Source organism: Tetrao urogallus (genome assembly GCF_951394365.1).
Source record: "Tetrao urogallus genome assembly, chromosome: 7".
NCBI classification, from domain to species: Eukaryota; Metazoa; Chordata; class Aves; order Galliformes; family Phasianidae; genus Tetrao; species Tetrao urogallus.
Genome location: NC_136820.1, coordinates 50,168,238 through 50,184,825, shown reverse-complemented (window position 1 = coordinate 50,184,825; position 16,588 = coordinate 50,168,238). Strand labels below are relative to the sequence as shown.

The window sequence follows — 16,588 nt, the reverse complement described above, 5'->3', positions numbered from 1 at the left end:
TTGAAAAAGAATTTTGCTTTGATGTTGCTTAGATTTTTTTTTGTTTGGTTGATGTTGTCATTGTTTTTTTCTCTTGAGGCAACTGTGCCTACCCAAAAATTCCTAACTCCTGGCACAGACTCCCTGCAATGGGGGCAAAGGGACAGAGAAGGAAGAACAGATAATCAGAAATAGCACACCAAGGCTGGGAAATTATTGATGAAGGGTTTTCAGAGTTCCCTTTGTGCTCTGCACAGATGTTTGATTACACTACTGCTCAAATATAATGTTGTTCTCTTAGAGAACTTGGGGATGAGTACACAAAAATGTGATAATTTTAAAAGAAAATGTACATCTTTGCAAAGCAGATACATATCGGTGGTGGAGTTACTTTAGCTGAGCCTGCACAAATTTCTTGTCTGTCAGTGCATCTGGATATGAGGATATTGCAACACAGTGTCTTAACTGACAAGGAAAATAATGATCTGTAAAAACGAGCTACCCAGATGGACTCATTCTTTCATGCAGCCTCAAAATTTACACTCAAGTTGAATACTGTAACTAAGATCTGGCTGTTCAGTTTATAGATACCACTTCATATACACAGCAATCTCAAATGACAACCGTTAATAATACTAAGAGAATCTCCCAGCATGGGCTGTTTTATTTTTTTCAAGTACAGTATTTTGTTATTTCCTGAGTATCTCAAATTGGGTAATGTTTCCCCAGGCACAGAAGGAGCAGTTGGTGCTTTGCAAGAACAGAAGCTCTTCCAGACTCTGGGTTCATGTTTGAACCCTTGTAGGTCAAAAAAAAGCCCCCTGACTTACAGCTGCTAGGAAAGTGGTTGCATTGAAGCAGCAGTAGGCAGCAGCTCAGCATTTTGCTGGGTCTGGATGTTTATCTGTTTCTCAAAATGTGCTGAGCATGTCAGTGTCCGTGTGTAATTAATGAGAACTACATATGGTTGCATTGATCCAATTTTGTCCTCTTAAATATGCGAGGTGCTGGTAAGCACACTGAGTTTGCTGGATGGATAGGGCTGGGCAGACTGGAGATTCCTCTGGAAATCCCTCCTTATGCCTGCTCCTTGTTGAAGGCAGAAATGGCAGTTAGCAAGAACAGCTCTTTCCTGCAGCCCTTTGAGTTTCTCTGTTTTCAGATATTACTCAGAAGATGAAAAGGTTGTGATGACTTTATATGTCTCCTGGATTAAAGAAAAGCGAGTGCGTGAATATTCATATAGCAGATAGTTCAAAGTCTCAAATATGCTTTTTTAAAGTACATTTTTTTGAGACCTTGAGTGTAATTCTGCTGTCCTGTCCATCTTCAGGCTTGCAAATCATTTTCTACCAACAAAATGTCTGTAGTGCAAATAGTTATGCACTATGTAGCATGTCAGGCTCGTGCCTGATATTTAAAGAATTTTTCATTACTTTTATGCATCTGGGTGCACAAATACCTTAATGTTTTCTAGGTATTCTCGTGTGAGAAAAGCAGGCATCAATTTAAATTACAACACGCATGATTTCTTCAATCCAAAGCCTATCATTTCATTTCTTCTCATCATTTTCTTTTCAAATATTTCTGTGTACACTTTGTGACAGAAGGAAGGCTTCATCCATCACGGAGGTCTAACAGGGGTATTTTTATGTCTGAGAGTGGGAATATGAGATTTGACAAAGGCTCACTTAAGCGGATCCAGCTGAATGACTAATTAACATGACATCAATGCAGCTTTGCAGAATGTATGAAGCATAATTGTTCCTGTCAGCTCATGACAGTCTTGTTCGCTGCTGCGTGCTGGAGTTATCAAGGTCTTTTGTTGTGTTTGCTTTTCGGTGCTTTATCTTTCCAGTGGTACCTCAATAAATGACTACTTTCCATTGGTACCTCAATGAATGACTGCTTTCCAGTGGCACCTCAATGAATGACCGTTTTCCATGGTACCACAGTAGATGCAGACATTTTCCCAGTTGATTTTCTTTGCCATAAAAGAGAGAAACAGCTTACCCAGACTTTTCCTGCAAGAAAGCATTCGCTTTTTAAAATATTTTCACTGAATAAACACTGTTTTTGTACTTTCAGATGGGAAAATGAATCCAGGCTTCTCAGTGGATTTTTGGTTTAATTTGTACTTTAATGTATTTTTTAAAGATGACAGAAATCTCAGAAGTAGAAAGGAAACGTTCTTGTTCCCAAGGTTTGGGTTTGTTTTGCTTTGGTGTTTTTTTTTAATCGTTTGTTCTTAGTTTTTTTTTTTTGTTTTTTTTATTCTTACTCAGGAAGAAAACAGAAAAAATTCCTGTGAATGAGGGAAAACTACTCTCTACTGATTTCTATTGGGTGAAAGTAAAGCAAAAGTTTCTTATTTACAGTAGCAGGGAAAACACAACATATGCAAGTCATTTACAACAAAAGCACACAGGAATAAGAAGAGTACAATAATACCATTACAGCATCTGCCACTCTGCAATGATTGCAGGGTTATAGGAGCTCTAGACACAGAACCTGATGTCCCTGCTTTTGTTTTGCACGGGCTACGTTTTATTGTTGAAGCATCAAAATGCAAGTCATGAGCTTTGAGTAATAATGATCTGAACGTTATTCTTTTCTATTACCAACTTTATTCCCATCAAAGCTCACCTGTCCTCTGACTGAGGTGGATGTTTCTAGAGCTCTGAATGACTGCAGTGGGTTGTGTTGTTTGGTGTGTGAGTGCTCTCAGGGACTAAAACCTTAGTGGAGGAGCTGCTAAGAAGTGCTCTCTGTGAGTACTGACTGTTTCTAGGCTGATAATGGCATCACTTGTCTTGTCTTCTGCAGGCACCCCGACAATTTGTGTCACTGTCTGGGCAGTGCTGAGGCTTCACTTTGATGATACTGGGTATGTATCATGGTGTGAGAACACGTTTCAGGACAGTGACAAAGGGGAAATGGAAATCTAGTGATCAAGTCACACACACAAAAAAAGCTGAGTGGTGCTGTTGACATGCTAGAGGGAAGGGATGCCATCCAGAGGGACCTGGACAGGCTGGTGAGGTGGGCAACCTCATGAAGTTCAACAAGGCCAAGTGCAAGGTCCTGCATCTGGGTTAGAGCAATCCCAAGCACAGATACAGGTTGGGTGGAGAATGGCTTGAGAGCAGCCCTAAGGAGAAGGATTTGGGAGTGTTTGTTGATGAAAAATTGACATGAGCAAGCAATGTGTGCTTGCAGCCCAGAAGGTCAACTGTAGGCTGGGTTGAAGTGTGACAGCAGGTCGAGGGAGTTGATTCTCTATTCTGCTCTCATGAGACCCCACCTAGAGTACTGTGGATTTCCCCTTCTTGGAAGCATTCAAGGCCAGGCTGGATGGGGCTGTGAGCAACCTGGTCTAGAGGGAGGTGTCCCTACCTATAGCAGGGGGTTGGAACTGGGTGATCTTAAAGGTCCCTTCCAACCCAAACCATTCCATGATTCTGTGAATTAATTTCCTTTTCCATTTCAAGCGCTGATTTGAGTTTTGAAATAGCTTAAGCCAAGCATTCAACCTGGAGTTTTTATTTATTTATTTGTTTATTGTATAGTCATTGAGACAATACTGATGTCCTTATTCCTCTGGTGAAATCATGAAGGACATCTGTTAACATGCAGCTGACCCAATAGCTCCTGCACAGTTAATTATGGCTTACCTGATCTTAGAATCACATTCAGGTGAATTGCATGTATGATTGCCTGCTCACAGAATCACAGAATCACAGAATCACCCGGGTTGGAAGGGACCTCAAGGATCATGTAGTTCCAACCCCCCTGCCTAGCAGGGCCACCAAACATACACATTTAGATCAGGTTGCCCAGGACCCCGTCCAACCCGGCCTTGAACACGTCCAAGGATGGGGCATCCACAACCTCCCTGGGCAGCCCGTTCCAGGGCCCAACCACTCTCCTTGTAAAGAACTTCCCCCTAACATCCAACCTAAATCTTCCCTCCTTCAACTTGGATCCATTTCCCCTAGTCCTGCTATTGTCAGCCCTTTTGAAGAGTTTACTCCCCTCCTGGGTGTAGGTTCCCTTCAGGTATTGAAAGGCTGCAATGAAGTCACCCCGCAGCCTTCTCTTCTCCAGGCTGAACAAGCCCAACTCCCTCAGCCTGTCCTCGTAGGGGAGGTGCTTCAGCCCCCTGATCATCTTAGTCGCCCTCCTCTGGACCCTTTCCAAAATCTCTATGTCTCTGCTCCTCTCCAACTGATTATGAGTAAAGACCAAAGTGTTAAGTTCAGCTCAAGAATATTGCAGATAGCTGATGAGTGAAATTTGCAGGAGGAATTGCTGAGCTCCAGTTTTCAAAAGAAATTAGGAGTTTATCCTCTTCTTAAGAGTTTTTCCACAAACCCAGTTGGGGAGATGGGTAGGAGTGAGGCAGAAACCCACATTTTGTCTTCTGCATTAAAAATAAGTAAATAAGTAAAATTTAGGAGATGCGGTAACTTAACAAAGAGCTTAAGAGGATAGATTCTACCTGAATGGTATATTTTGGTGGGAAAAAAATCTACAAAGATCTTGCATTCTTTGCTAAATAATCTGAAAGAAGATCTGCTCACAGAGATGGTCTTGTCCATCCAGGTAGACTGACTGGTATGACAGTGCAGCAGGCATATCTGGTAGGAAGGTGTGCACCCTAAAAATACCGTGGGATCCATGTTTCTTTTCATGACAGCTATGTTTGAAATCAGTCACACTGTAGGAAAAATGCTGGTGAGTGAGGGATTTTGACCACCAGTTGGAAAATCCAGTCATGGTCCTTTGAAAACCTCAATCTATGTGAATGATGTCATTATGTACCCAAGTCCCATCTACAGTAGTTTTAGGCTCGTATTTAAAGTTCTCCTTTTATTAGAGATACTTGGAACCAAAATTTGCATAATGCTCACTGTTCTGCCAGGTTGTTTTTCATCCTCGTCCTATCTTGCTCTTTTTGGAAAACACATAAGGCCCTTCCTCCACTGGGGATACCAGTGCTTTGCCCCAGTGTTCTCTTTTGACATCAGGACAAATTAAATTATTTCCTTGAAAAACAAGCCAGAAACCCCCACTGTGTCATTATTATGATTACAACAGAAATCCTAGATGCATTAATTTCCTTCAGAGCTCAACAGTCTTTGTGTTTTGCACACAGGAGGAGTATCTCACATAAGGAAAGGAAGAAAAAGAGCAGAAAACACACTTTCCTCTCTTAGTTACAAAAGCTGTTTAGCATGCAGCATGTTGGGTCAGATTCTAGCTGATTGTCTCAGTGGTTACTTTTTAAAAATCAGCAAGCATTGTTCTGGAGGTGGGGAAAAAGCCAGCACGAGCCTGAAAACATTGCAGAAATTAGTGAACTGGGAAAGCACAGTGGCAAAGGCATGGACTGAAATACAGGCTCAGAGTCTAAGTTTCCTCCTGCTTGCTCCTTATGAAACTGGCAGAGTTGCCTTGATGTCAGCTTGTGATTCACATCATTGTAAGCGACAAGTCTGTGGAGATAAATGCAACTGTCTGTTTATCCAGAGCAGTGCTACTGAATTAAATGGAGTCATTCCAGATGTACACCAGGGATGTAACAGAGATGAGATTTTGGCCTTTCCAAATGGAAACCGCATCCCTCTCTCATCTCACTGGCTCTCTTTCTGTCATCCATCCTGAAAAACAGTTCTCTGATCTTCACTGCAGCAATGCATTAGTAATGAAATTCGGTGATTCTCATCAGAAGATGGTGTTTTTTTCCACCACATCCATCCTATAGATGTCACATGGGCTGGACCAAAAATTTCTTAATAAAACCCATGTGTAAGCATGAGCAGGTTCACTGTCGACATCTACAACGTAGACGTTGACAAGTTAGTTTATGTAGACATCCTGTGGAAGAGTCTGTTTAGAGAAGAAAAGGAATTTCTAGGAGGGAATATATCACTGCAGAGTACTCATTTAAAACACAGCAGTGGAAAAGAAAAGAAGAAAAAATACCCACCCTCCAAGCACCTGCTTGTCTCAGCTGGAGTCTAAGCTAATGAGCTGGACTGGAGATATCTTCAACAGATGACTAAAACAAGAACAACTGAGTCCATCCTCTGTAATTCCACATTTCTGAGACAAAGTGACATATATTAATGCCTGTTTATATGAACAGAATATCAGAATTTGCCCAGATTCTTCCAGAATTGTTTGATTTGTTAAAAATTTTCAGGTTGCATTAATATACGTCCTGGAGAGCTGAGATTTGCAAATAGTGAGGAATTTTTAAGAGAAGGAACCTGACCTAGAAATGCATGCAGAGGTTCAAAAGTAGTTACTGAATTTAGGTACTTTTATTTTGTGGAATACAACTGTTGATAGCAGAAAGAGTCTCATTTCAGATAGATAGAAGGAGTCTCATTTCCAGACTGTGGGTTCCCTCGGAACACCAGTCCCCTTTCAAATGCTTATGTGGGATATCAAAAGTAACTTAGAAATGCGGCTTTGAAAATCTCAACCATCAGTCCTATAGATTTTAGGGAGATTTTAAGCTTTTGGACTTTGGGCAGAGAAAAGTATGTAATTTTGTGCAAATGGAACATCCCATCTCTCCATTTGCTTCCTTCTCCCCTGCTCTACCAGATGCGTAGACCTGAAACAAGCCTGTTGTTTGTTTTATGAGAATCTATAAATGTTGCACTTATCAATTCAACTGAAACATCTAAACCAGACTCATAGCTCAGCTCCTTGGACTTTCTCTCACTTTAACTTAGATGATGGAATTTGAGCTTTGCTGCCTCATGCTTAAAGCTGTGTATAGTTTTGTTTAAAGTGCAGGTTTTCACTCCCCCCCCCCCCCCGCCTCCATTTGAATGACACAAAAGTTGTCTCAAGCTCTCATAGGATCAGCAGTGTTTTATTCTAAATGGTAACTTGGCATCTGACAAATGTACCATGACAACCACTGCTGGGACTTTTGGCTGTTGTCCCAGTGGGAGGGAAAGAAACCATCCTTCTCAGAACTGCAGGTACAAAAAAGGCATTTTTCTATGTTTTTATGTTTTCCAGAAAGGAAACAGGAGAGGAACAAAGCAGGGACAAATAAAATATGTTTTTTAACTGGCAATCAAAATTTTAATGACTGAAAGTAGTGTAGTGGGGGTGGTGTGATGTGGCAGGGGAAATAACATTTCTTGTTTCATTATTATTGCTTTTTTAGCTTTAAAATATAGTTTTAAAGCCATGTATAAGTGGGTTCTGTAATTAATTTGCTCCATGGGTAAATATTCAAATGCACCCAGGTGGAATAAACTTCAGCATAATCCTTCAGTGAATCTGGAGGAAGGTTGTCCATATTGAGGTAGAAATGCCATTTGATTTAGGAGCACTCACTCCAAACAGCTTAAAAAAGGAGATGACAGCAACTATTGCCTGCAGCTTGAAGCTTCTCAGGTGAATTATTGCTCGTTGGTGGGGTGGCACCTCATTGACTGGAAAATTATTCCTGGATGTGTATATGACTAGTGCCTGGTACATCTTGGTGTACTAGACACGTGTCAGAACCCTGATGGTCAGGGTCAGGAACATTTGTGTCCATTAACCCTGGACCTTTCTTGTCTGCTAATCCTTTGTTCTTGTCTTCTTATCCCTCTCTACAGAGATGTTGACCCAAATGGGTAATCTTAGAATTTTATGGTTGGTGGACACAGGAATAAGCACAGAGGCATTTTCCAAAATGTCTGAACTATTTTGTATCCTCTTACAATAGGAATTGCAAAAAAAAAAAGAACAGTATTTACTCTGTTTCGGATGAGTGGGGTAAAGGCTGTAAAAGAGAGCTTTAGCGGGGACAGTCTATGAAACCTTTGAAACTAAATGAATGGCTACAAAGCCAATATCCCACCCTCTGCCCCCTTAAAAATGTTGGCAAGCTTATTTACTTCCGTGTTATGTCTTAATCTTTTTATTTCCTTCTCTTTCCCCACCCCATTCCGCTATCGCTGACCGCAGCTGCTGGGACATGAATGACAACACTGCCTTGTGGTGGGTGATCAAAGGTCCTGTGGTTGGGTCAATCATGGTAAGTAGCACTTGGAGGAGGCTGGCTGCTCCAGATAGCAAATTAAATTGAGCACCAAATAAATATGGTTCATGGCACCTAATGAGTTGTTTAGCTGACTGGACATTGGTACCTGCTTCTGGGCATGCTGAGTTCCTATCCATACTACAGTGAGAGTGTCAGCAAGGTCTCTGTTGACTGTTGTGGGAATATAAACAGCCTACATCAGGTGCAGTGCTTCTCTTTTTAACAATTTGGACAACTATCTAAAGCACAGTAACCTTCAGACACATTCATTGTAACTGAACTAATAATACTGGGCATCTCCAAGCACTTGTAATCTTCATATAGAAAAGTAGATAGAAAATTATAGTGGAAGAGATGTTCAAGCAAACAACATAAAACCTTAAGTTTCCTGTTTTTTTTCTGGCCTTATGAAGCTGACTGGTGACAACCAAACCTGAATTGAAATTTATAACTATAGTTATAACAACGTGAACCTATAAAAAAGAAGATGCTCAGGATGAGGTAAAAAAAAAAAACAACACAAAAAAACAATAAAAAAGATATGAAGAAAACCATTAAAAAAAAAAAAATAAAGACATTGGAGGTCATCTCATTATGGAACAAATTCCAGTGAGAGAGATTCAGATTCCAAGTGGAGAGAAAGTAACACAAGTCAGGAGTTTCAAGAAAGGGCTGACAGAAAGTCTCATCTGAAGCCTGGAAAAGTAAATCATGGTCATCGTAATGTCCTTTCTTTTTCCCCCCAGATAAACTTTGTGCTTTTTATTGGCATCATTGTGATACTTGTGCAGAAACTCCAGTCACCTGACATTGGAGGCAATGAATCCAGCATTTATTTGTAAGTACAAATGAAGCAGTAATCAGCTGAGATTTCTAATATACACATAGGAAAAAATAAAAAGTAAAAAAGATATTGGAGTTAACTGTTAAAAGAGTCACTCAATCTATTTGGTTGATTTAGGATTTTTTTAAATCCAAAGTTCACCAAAGTGCACTTTAACACTGCCTTTAATCCTTTGTAAAAAGCTAAGGGAAGAAAAAAACAAAACAAACAAACAAGCAAACAAACAAAAAAAAGCATAAATATTGGATTAAATAATAGTACTTATTATTTACAGATCAGTCAGTCATCTGTAAATTAACATACTGACCAGGCATAAATATTATTACACTCACAGGACAGATTTTAGTGCTTCATATGTTCCATAGGCACAGAGTTGACTGAAAGCAGTGAGATTTGGTGAAAAGATTTCAGGACCTGTAGTCTGAACTCTTTTTTAGATCTCTTAAATTTGCTTATGCTCATGTCCGTGTTTCTGGTAACACTGAATCTGTTCCAATTAAGCTAAACAATTCCCCACTTAGAACTGGTTAAAAATTAAAAAGAAATCCTGAGAGTTTTCCATTGCAAGTTTTAGAACTGTATTAAAACTTGTTTTAAAGCTCACGTCCTTTTCTTCTGCCTTATTGTAAGATTGAGGTTGGTCATTTGAGGCAGTTTCTGTTCCTACATTGAGTGCTTGCAGCCGTATACAAAATTATTTTGAATAACTAGTGAGTGGGGCAGCACTTCTGGTGTTTTCATGGCTTCTCAGTCTAAACACCACAGACATTTTCCATACAAGTTTTCATGAGCTTGGGCATTTTCCTTAGACATAAGTAATATATTAAATTCATTCCTCAGATGTCTGTTTTCTGAATTAGCACTCAGGAGGAAGCGTAGTGAATATGTTGTCTCCCATACGTAGTTTCCCTGTAGTTTTCATGAAGACATCCCATGTTGTGTGCTGCTGGGAGGTCAAACGCCACACATTGAATGTAATTATCACCCAAGATATGCAGGGGTAATACTGATTAAGCACTGGAATAGGCTCCCCAGGGAGGTGGTTGAGTCATCATCTCTGAATGTGTTTAAAAGCAGCTTGGATGTGGTGCTCAGGGACACGGTTTAGCAGAAGGCTGTTAGAGTTAGGGTAATGGTTAGGTGGTGGTTGGACTTGATGATCTTTAAGGTCTTTTCCAACCTGAGCAATTCTATGATTCTGTGATTAAGACTTGCTGACTGCATGTTTGGTATCTGCTGCACATCATGCACGTATGGAGCAAAGCATGCCGCAAACTCCCGTGATTTGATGAGATGATGAAACATCCTTATCATTCTTGATCAATATGGTGACTGAGTTTTACTGAGATTTTTTTCCTATGTGTATGGTTAGCAACTAAAACCAAGAGAAAAACATCATATTTTCTGTTTCATTCGCTGCCATTATTTTTTCATATTTTTTTGCAACTTTATAAATGGGTGCGTGTAAATCAATCTTGCATTTATGTATGTGTTATGAAGTGGAGTGTTGTTTATCCAAACAGACCCAACAACAAAGGTATCACACAGAAATGCAGTGAATAAGTCTATGCAGATATACGCCAGGCATACATTTTATTTGTGCATGCATCTCCTCTGGAAAGGGAGGAGAAAAGGACAAGGACAGCTCATAGAATGGTAATGTCACCATATTGAAATCTCTGCAGCATTTTAGACTGTCGTCCATAAATAAACATTTTCCATGTCCTATTTTGCTGTTCCATATTACTGACTGTTTAAAGCTCGTTTTATTATCACTGAAATATGCAAAATACAGATCGAATATTTCCAGTCCTTTCCCAGTAGGCTGATAAACCCCAAACTAAATGCATGCTCATGGCTGTTTGTTTGAGCCTTATCTCCTCATGCTGATAGGCTGTTTTACGAATACTGCTTTTCTGTTCAAACCTGCCAAGTGAAATGGGAATGTTTCCCCATTCTCATCTTGAAATCACAGGCATTATTTGCATGGAGAAAAAGGCAAACAAATAGAACTTTGTAGTAAAGTTCTCTTTCCAGCAGTATCTGGCTGAACGCTAGAGGCTTCAACAGAATCACTGTCTCTATAATGAAAAAAATAAGAAAGCACAGTTCAATTTCCCATTCAATTCATCCCATCAAACCAATCTCTTAATCCAGACCGTTATTTCATGGCATATTTAAGTACTTAGTTCACAAGACTGATGAGCTGTGGTTAAGGAAGTGTGCTCAGCTCATTTCTGAAGGTGATAGCACAGAAAAGCTATAGTAGTAACTGAAATTTGCTCTGGTGTCCATCTTCCACTTGTTGGAACAGCATTATAGACAAGGCTTCCATCACCTCAACTGAGCCCAAGCAACCAGGAGAGTGCTTTTCACTGGATCCACCTTCATGCCCAGCTGTGAAGAATTTAAACCTTCCCCTGTCGTTTAATTTACACTGTCAGACCTTGCCCAGGTGGAGGTGAAAGATGCTGAAACAATCCTTTGCTTTTCCTGGCAGGAACAAGAAATTGAAATCGCACACAATGTTTGCAGTGATTATGTGCTCAGCAGAGAAGAACGAGGCACATAACAAAACATTTTGCTGCAGCAGAATCTTTAGATGCTTCGGATTCAAATGATTAGGTTGAAGTTTGACCCCTGGCGCTCCACAAATTGCCTATGAATAATCCATGATTAGATTATGAGCAAATGTGACAGCGGTTAGAAGCCTCCCATGTGGTCTATTACACACCTGTAACTCAGGGACTTTGGCTTTCAAAAGCAAAAAAAGAAAAAGACTAAAACAACGCAATAATTTGGTTTTTTACTTTGGAGAAGATTAATTTTCTTCTGATATACATGGCCACATGCTTAGGTTCAGGCCCTCTTAGTGATCATTTTCTATGAGGAAAATCTGGATCCAGATCCATTTTATAAACGCTGTGGTCATAATTCTGCAAATGACTTAAGCGTGTATTTAACTTTACAAGCCTTAGGGATATGTTTAAATCCAAAGATTAATTATATATTGTTACCACTGTGCACTCCTAATTAAAAATTTCCACTACTGAAGTTAGCTGCAAGCCATGACAGGAACACAACAGAAGATCTCACTACCAGGGAATTCATGCTTAATTAATCCAGTGTAGCCATCAGAGATGGCAAGCCTTGCTTTAAAAAATAATAATTTGTGTAATTCGCAGTGCTGTAATGAGCCCTTCATTCCCCTAAAAAACTGGTTTCTCTCTAAAAGCCTTCCTGGTGATTATGATTATTACACGCATTAGCCTTTGCCTTTGGGCTGACAAAAACTTGGAAACGTAGCGAATTCCTAATGATCTTCTGCAGCAGTCAAATGCTCTAGCAATTGTGAACTTCCATTTGATATCAGCTTGTATGTTCAGTCGTTCCTGAGCAGTCTCATCCAGTCCTCCATCACACGCCTTGTTCCCCTCTGAGCTGCCTGCATGCTGCTGAGCCCATTTCAGACTGAACAGCTCGAAACGCGTCCGACTATGGGAGAACTATCACTCAGTTCTTGTTTTTACTGAATTTTCTTGATATAAACTCCTCGTTATGTTTGAAATGACTGGGGGTTTTGTCAAAAATATGTAAGCAGCTGCAGTAGAACTAAGAAAATAGAACTCACCATTACAATTATTCTTTTTTACTTCAAGAATTCCTTTCCTCCAGCCATGAATTCCAAGCAAAGTTCATGTTTTCTCCCAGTAGTCAACATAATGTTTTGGTTTTTTTGCCTTTCAGTATTAGAACAGACAGCCATAAAAAAGGACATATCTTTGTATCTTGGACCGTGTTCTGGTTTCAGCTAATCTTGTGTCAGTCCTGAATAATTCCACCAAATTAAGCATCAAAACAAGCAACAGGTTTTTGTCTAAGCGAGAAGGTCTGGTATCCTCAGTTGCTTGAGAAGTAAATAGTGACACTGTTTGTATTCCTTGTTGAATTAAACAACTATCTTCATAGTCCAAGTGGATTTCTGGTCCCATTTGGTAAATGGGCCGCAAAGAATTTGAATTTACTATAATTACAATCATGTCATTGTTAATCCTATAGTACAAGGATCTCAGCTTCATACCTGTATGTTCAACCCAGGTAGATTTTACATAGTGTGCTTCCACAGAGGAACACATCCTGAATTTTAGCCATATCCAGTTGCATACTTTGTAAGTATTTTGAAGAAGTAGTAAACTATTTAGGGACACTGAAAGCTAAATGCATCAGATGTCAATAAATCCAGTATGCACTCACACTGGAAATACAGGGACTGGAAACACATAGTCACAACCTTACACAACCTAGCTAGCTTAGCACACGGCGTGTCACATCAGCTCTTGTTGTATGCATGGATATTCAGTCCCCAAACCAGGATTTTAGGAAATAGTTTATAAATGATTCTTCATTGTTTTTCCTGTGAGCTAACAGTGTGCAGTATGGTCTGACAGAATCTGCTTTAGAGCATCCTGGTTTCAATCAAATTTTTATAAAGTACATTCACCTCCCTGAAAGCCATATTCCACTAGAAATGCCTACACAGACTTGAATCCAAGAGCAAATGCATACATCCAAATGTACAGCTGCATTGTTGAAACCTTCACCATAGGCAGAAGATCCTCTAATGACATTGGTACCATAAACCCTTGCTGTAATTAAGTAGCTATGCATGATGTAGATGCATGCTGGAATAATCCTTAAGATTAAAAAGGCCCACACATTTCCATCAAGTCTTTGCTTATTTATTCATTTTCAAGTATCAAAGTACATTTGACCGGAAAAAAAAACTTTTTTTTTTTTTCTTTCTTCTATTTTTGGTCTTGAATAGTATAACCTGGGAGGGGGAAGCTTGTTTCTGCTTTTGCTTTAACAGATTCTTCATCATAAATTTTGTATCACATGTTGAAAACTCAATGAGAAAGAAAATAAATCCCACATATACCTAGCTAATTCAGGTCTACGTCATTCCTCCAATCAGCATCTTGCTGGAAAGAAAGGAGAAACATGGCATATATCATAGGTAGGTATGATTTTCCCTATGGTGCAACCTAGGGGGTTAGGGCAGGAGAAGCAATGTTGTATCACAAATGTTTTGGTAAACAACACTCCTCTGCAGTTCACCTACAAAGTCACTGGACACTCAGTGATTCATTCTGCTACTGCTTTGTCTTGCTGCAAGTGCTCAGACTGCCAGCATTAACAGTTATTGACAGGCTCCTCATGGAAAGCAGTCTCACTTCTGACAAGAAAAGGGCAGGTGGTTGATGAATGGTATACTTGTTAGCAGGGCAATTTAATTTCTTAATGTCAGGTATTATCAGTTGGGTGCTGGGATGCCCACTAATCCAGTAATGAAGAGATCTCACATCCCTCTGCTAACCCACAAGAAAATACAATGGGAAACACAAACAGTCATCATTTGGTGTCAGTGCATGATCACCAACAACCTCATTTTCATTCCTAAGGAGTATGAGGAGTGCAGGTCTCTACTACCTGGATTCTTACTACCAACTCATGATGAATTTATTTAGCATTCTAGAGAAAATGTTCTCCTTCACAACTACTATACTTTTCACTGACATGTCCTACAAAAAACAATTATGCTGGGGGTTATTTTTTTGTGTGTGTCTGTGTGAGGGGGGAAGTTGTCCTTGGCTTTGTTTGTTAGGTTTTCTTAGAGGATGGGAGTGTTCATTTGTGCCAGATCTTTTCAGGTAGGGATGTGGAAAAAAAGCAACTGAATAAAATCCTTGGGAATCTAAGACCATGTAGGCTACAAATCATAACTAGCAAGAGTATAATTGCACAGGAATTTACTTGTTTTCAGGTAAAGTAATTGAAAATTCTGCTCTGGTGGCCTACCTACAGATTGACTGTGGTCTCGAGAAGTATAAAGTCAATCAGCACAGAATATATTGTGTATTAATGCTTCTGTATTGCTCCTGTTGAACAGCTGAGGTCTAACGCATAGAAGTGGCTGCTTAAAATCCACCCAGGTGCCTGTGGCAATAGAGGACCTTAAACATTCATCTTCCCAGCCCCAAGGTTTTCTTTTCACTCAGTGTGCATCTTTTCCATTCTTACCATGCTGATGGGATCAGGCCTAAAAGTATGTCCACCTTGAAAGAGGTTTTATTTCATACATCAGTCAGCAGAGGGATGTTCCAGAAGAAGTCAGTATTTTTAAAAGGAATTCCATCCATTTCCAGTGATATACAAACATTTTGCTGGAGGTTTGACAGGCTGTCATTTTGAAACCACTGAGCATAAAACTTGTTCCTTGTGGTTACAGGATCACCTGTGATGAACAGAATGTTAAAAATTGCTCTGCTTTTGCTATTTCAAAACCTTAAAAGGGGGGCAGAGTGCAAATCCACATCCATACAGTGGAAGCTGACAATTATTTTCTATTTTGAAATAAGAGTGGAAAAATAGGGCAACTCTGTCTTTAAATACTATTTGTGCACATTGCTATAAGGTATTTTTACAGATACTTTCATGATTTCAATGTATATGTGGACAGAGGAAACAATTCTGATACATCAGTTCACAAGTTAGGTGAATGTTTTGAAATCTGCTAAAGTTTCTTGCTTACCATTTGTTAATTAGCAACTCAAAATTGCTGTTTCACTCTATCATGCTTCTGTGGCAGTCTCAGAAAATGAAGTTCTGTGTCCACAAACTGTGTCCTAAATGAGCAAAACTTTTTTATCCTATCTGTTACAAGAGGTAGCTGAGAAATGAGTGTTTGCATAATTAAAAAAATTCACAACCAGATGGTCTAGAAGGATGAAGATGTGTAGGTCACAGTACTACATCTATTTCAACACTGTGGTACCTAAAATCTTGTAGCTTAACAGCCACAGTTGCTGTGGAATGGCACTCAAGATAACTGAATGCTCAGACCAACATTATCTATGTGTTTGTGCCTTTTGACACGTGTAAATATATGCCCTTATCTACACATATATTATTTAAAATGCCAGATATATATATATCCAAAATAGTTCCAGCATTGCTTTTTATAAGACCACAAATACTTAAGCAATGTGCACTATATAAACTTCTTACTTTCATAAAGTACAAGACTACACAGATTGAATCTGTTTAGCTTTAGCTATCTATTTAGATTACTAATTAGCAAAACTAAGGTAGGCTTCCTAAAGAAAATGACGTACAGATCTCAAATGTGTTTCTAAAGTTACTGTACTTCACCAAGATGATTAATGTAATTCTGATCTGCACTGATAAATTTCAGTTGTCACTGAGGTCAGTGAGAAAAGAGAATGTCCAGCACTGAAGGCAGCGTGTCTTCATGAATTGCCATCAAAAAGCAATGTGACTTCATAAAATACCATCAATTTGAGTGCAGTTATGTTCTCTATCAGAGTATTTTATTCTCTAGGGATGATATTCTCAGTTATTCTGGAGATTCAGATCATTTTCCAAAAATTTCCGAGCTGAGGTCCTTTCCAATCCCTGCAGTTCTGTCACTTAGGAGAATCCAGACAAGACCAAACAAGGCTCTTTTCCCTCTCCCTTCTGCACTGTTCGTAGCTTTGATAGTTGTTTTGAAGGCATTGTGAGGCTGGAAGGGAGAAACTTGGAATTTTTCTTGTTCCAGATTTGCACCTTTGTTTCTTGGAATTGGCTATTTAGTATAAAGGTGAAGGGGAGAATGGAAGCAACTGGCCGTGCCATGACTG

General features: G+C 39.5%; 1 protein-coding gene across 3 annotated transcripts in view; it reads left to right on the top strand.

The window, feature by feature from the left end:
- ADCYAP1R1 (ADCYAP receptor type I) overlaps positions 1-16,588 on the top strand; it is a gene marked incomplete at both ends in the record, with an annotated part of 96,436 nt that overhangs the window by 64,236 nt on the left and 15,612 nt on the right. For all 3 annotated transcript variants that reach the window (XM_079538005.1, XM_079538006.1, XM_079538004.1), the window contains 3 exons: positions 2,806-2,866; positions 7,966-8,035; positions 8,788-8,879. In XM_079538005.1, the coding sequence (XP_079394131.1) occupies positions 2,806-2,866; positions 7,966-8,035; positions 8,788-8,879 (223 nt within the window). The remainder of the gene's footprint in view (positions 1-2,805; positions 2,867-7,965; positions 8,036-8,787; positions 8,880-16,588) is intronic.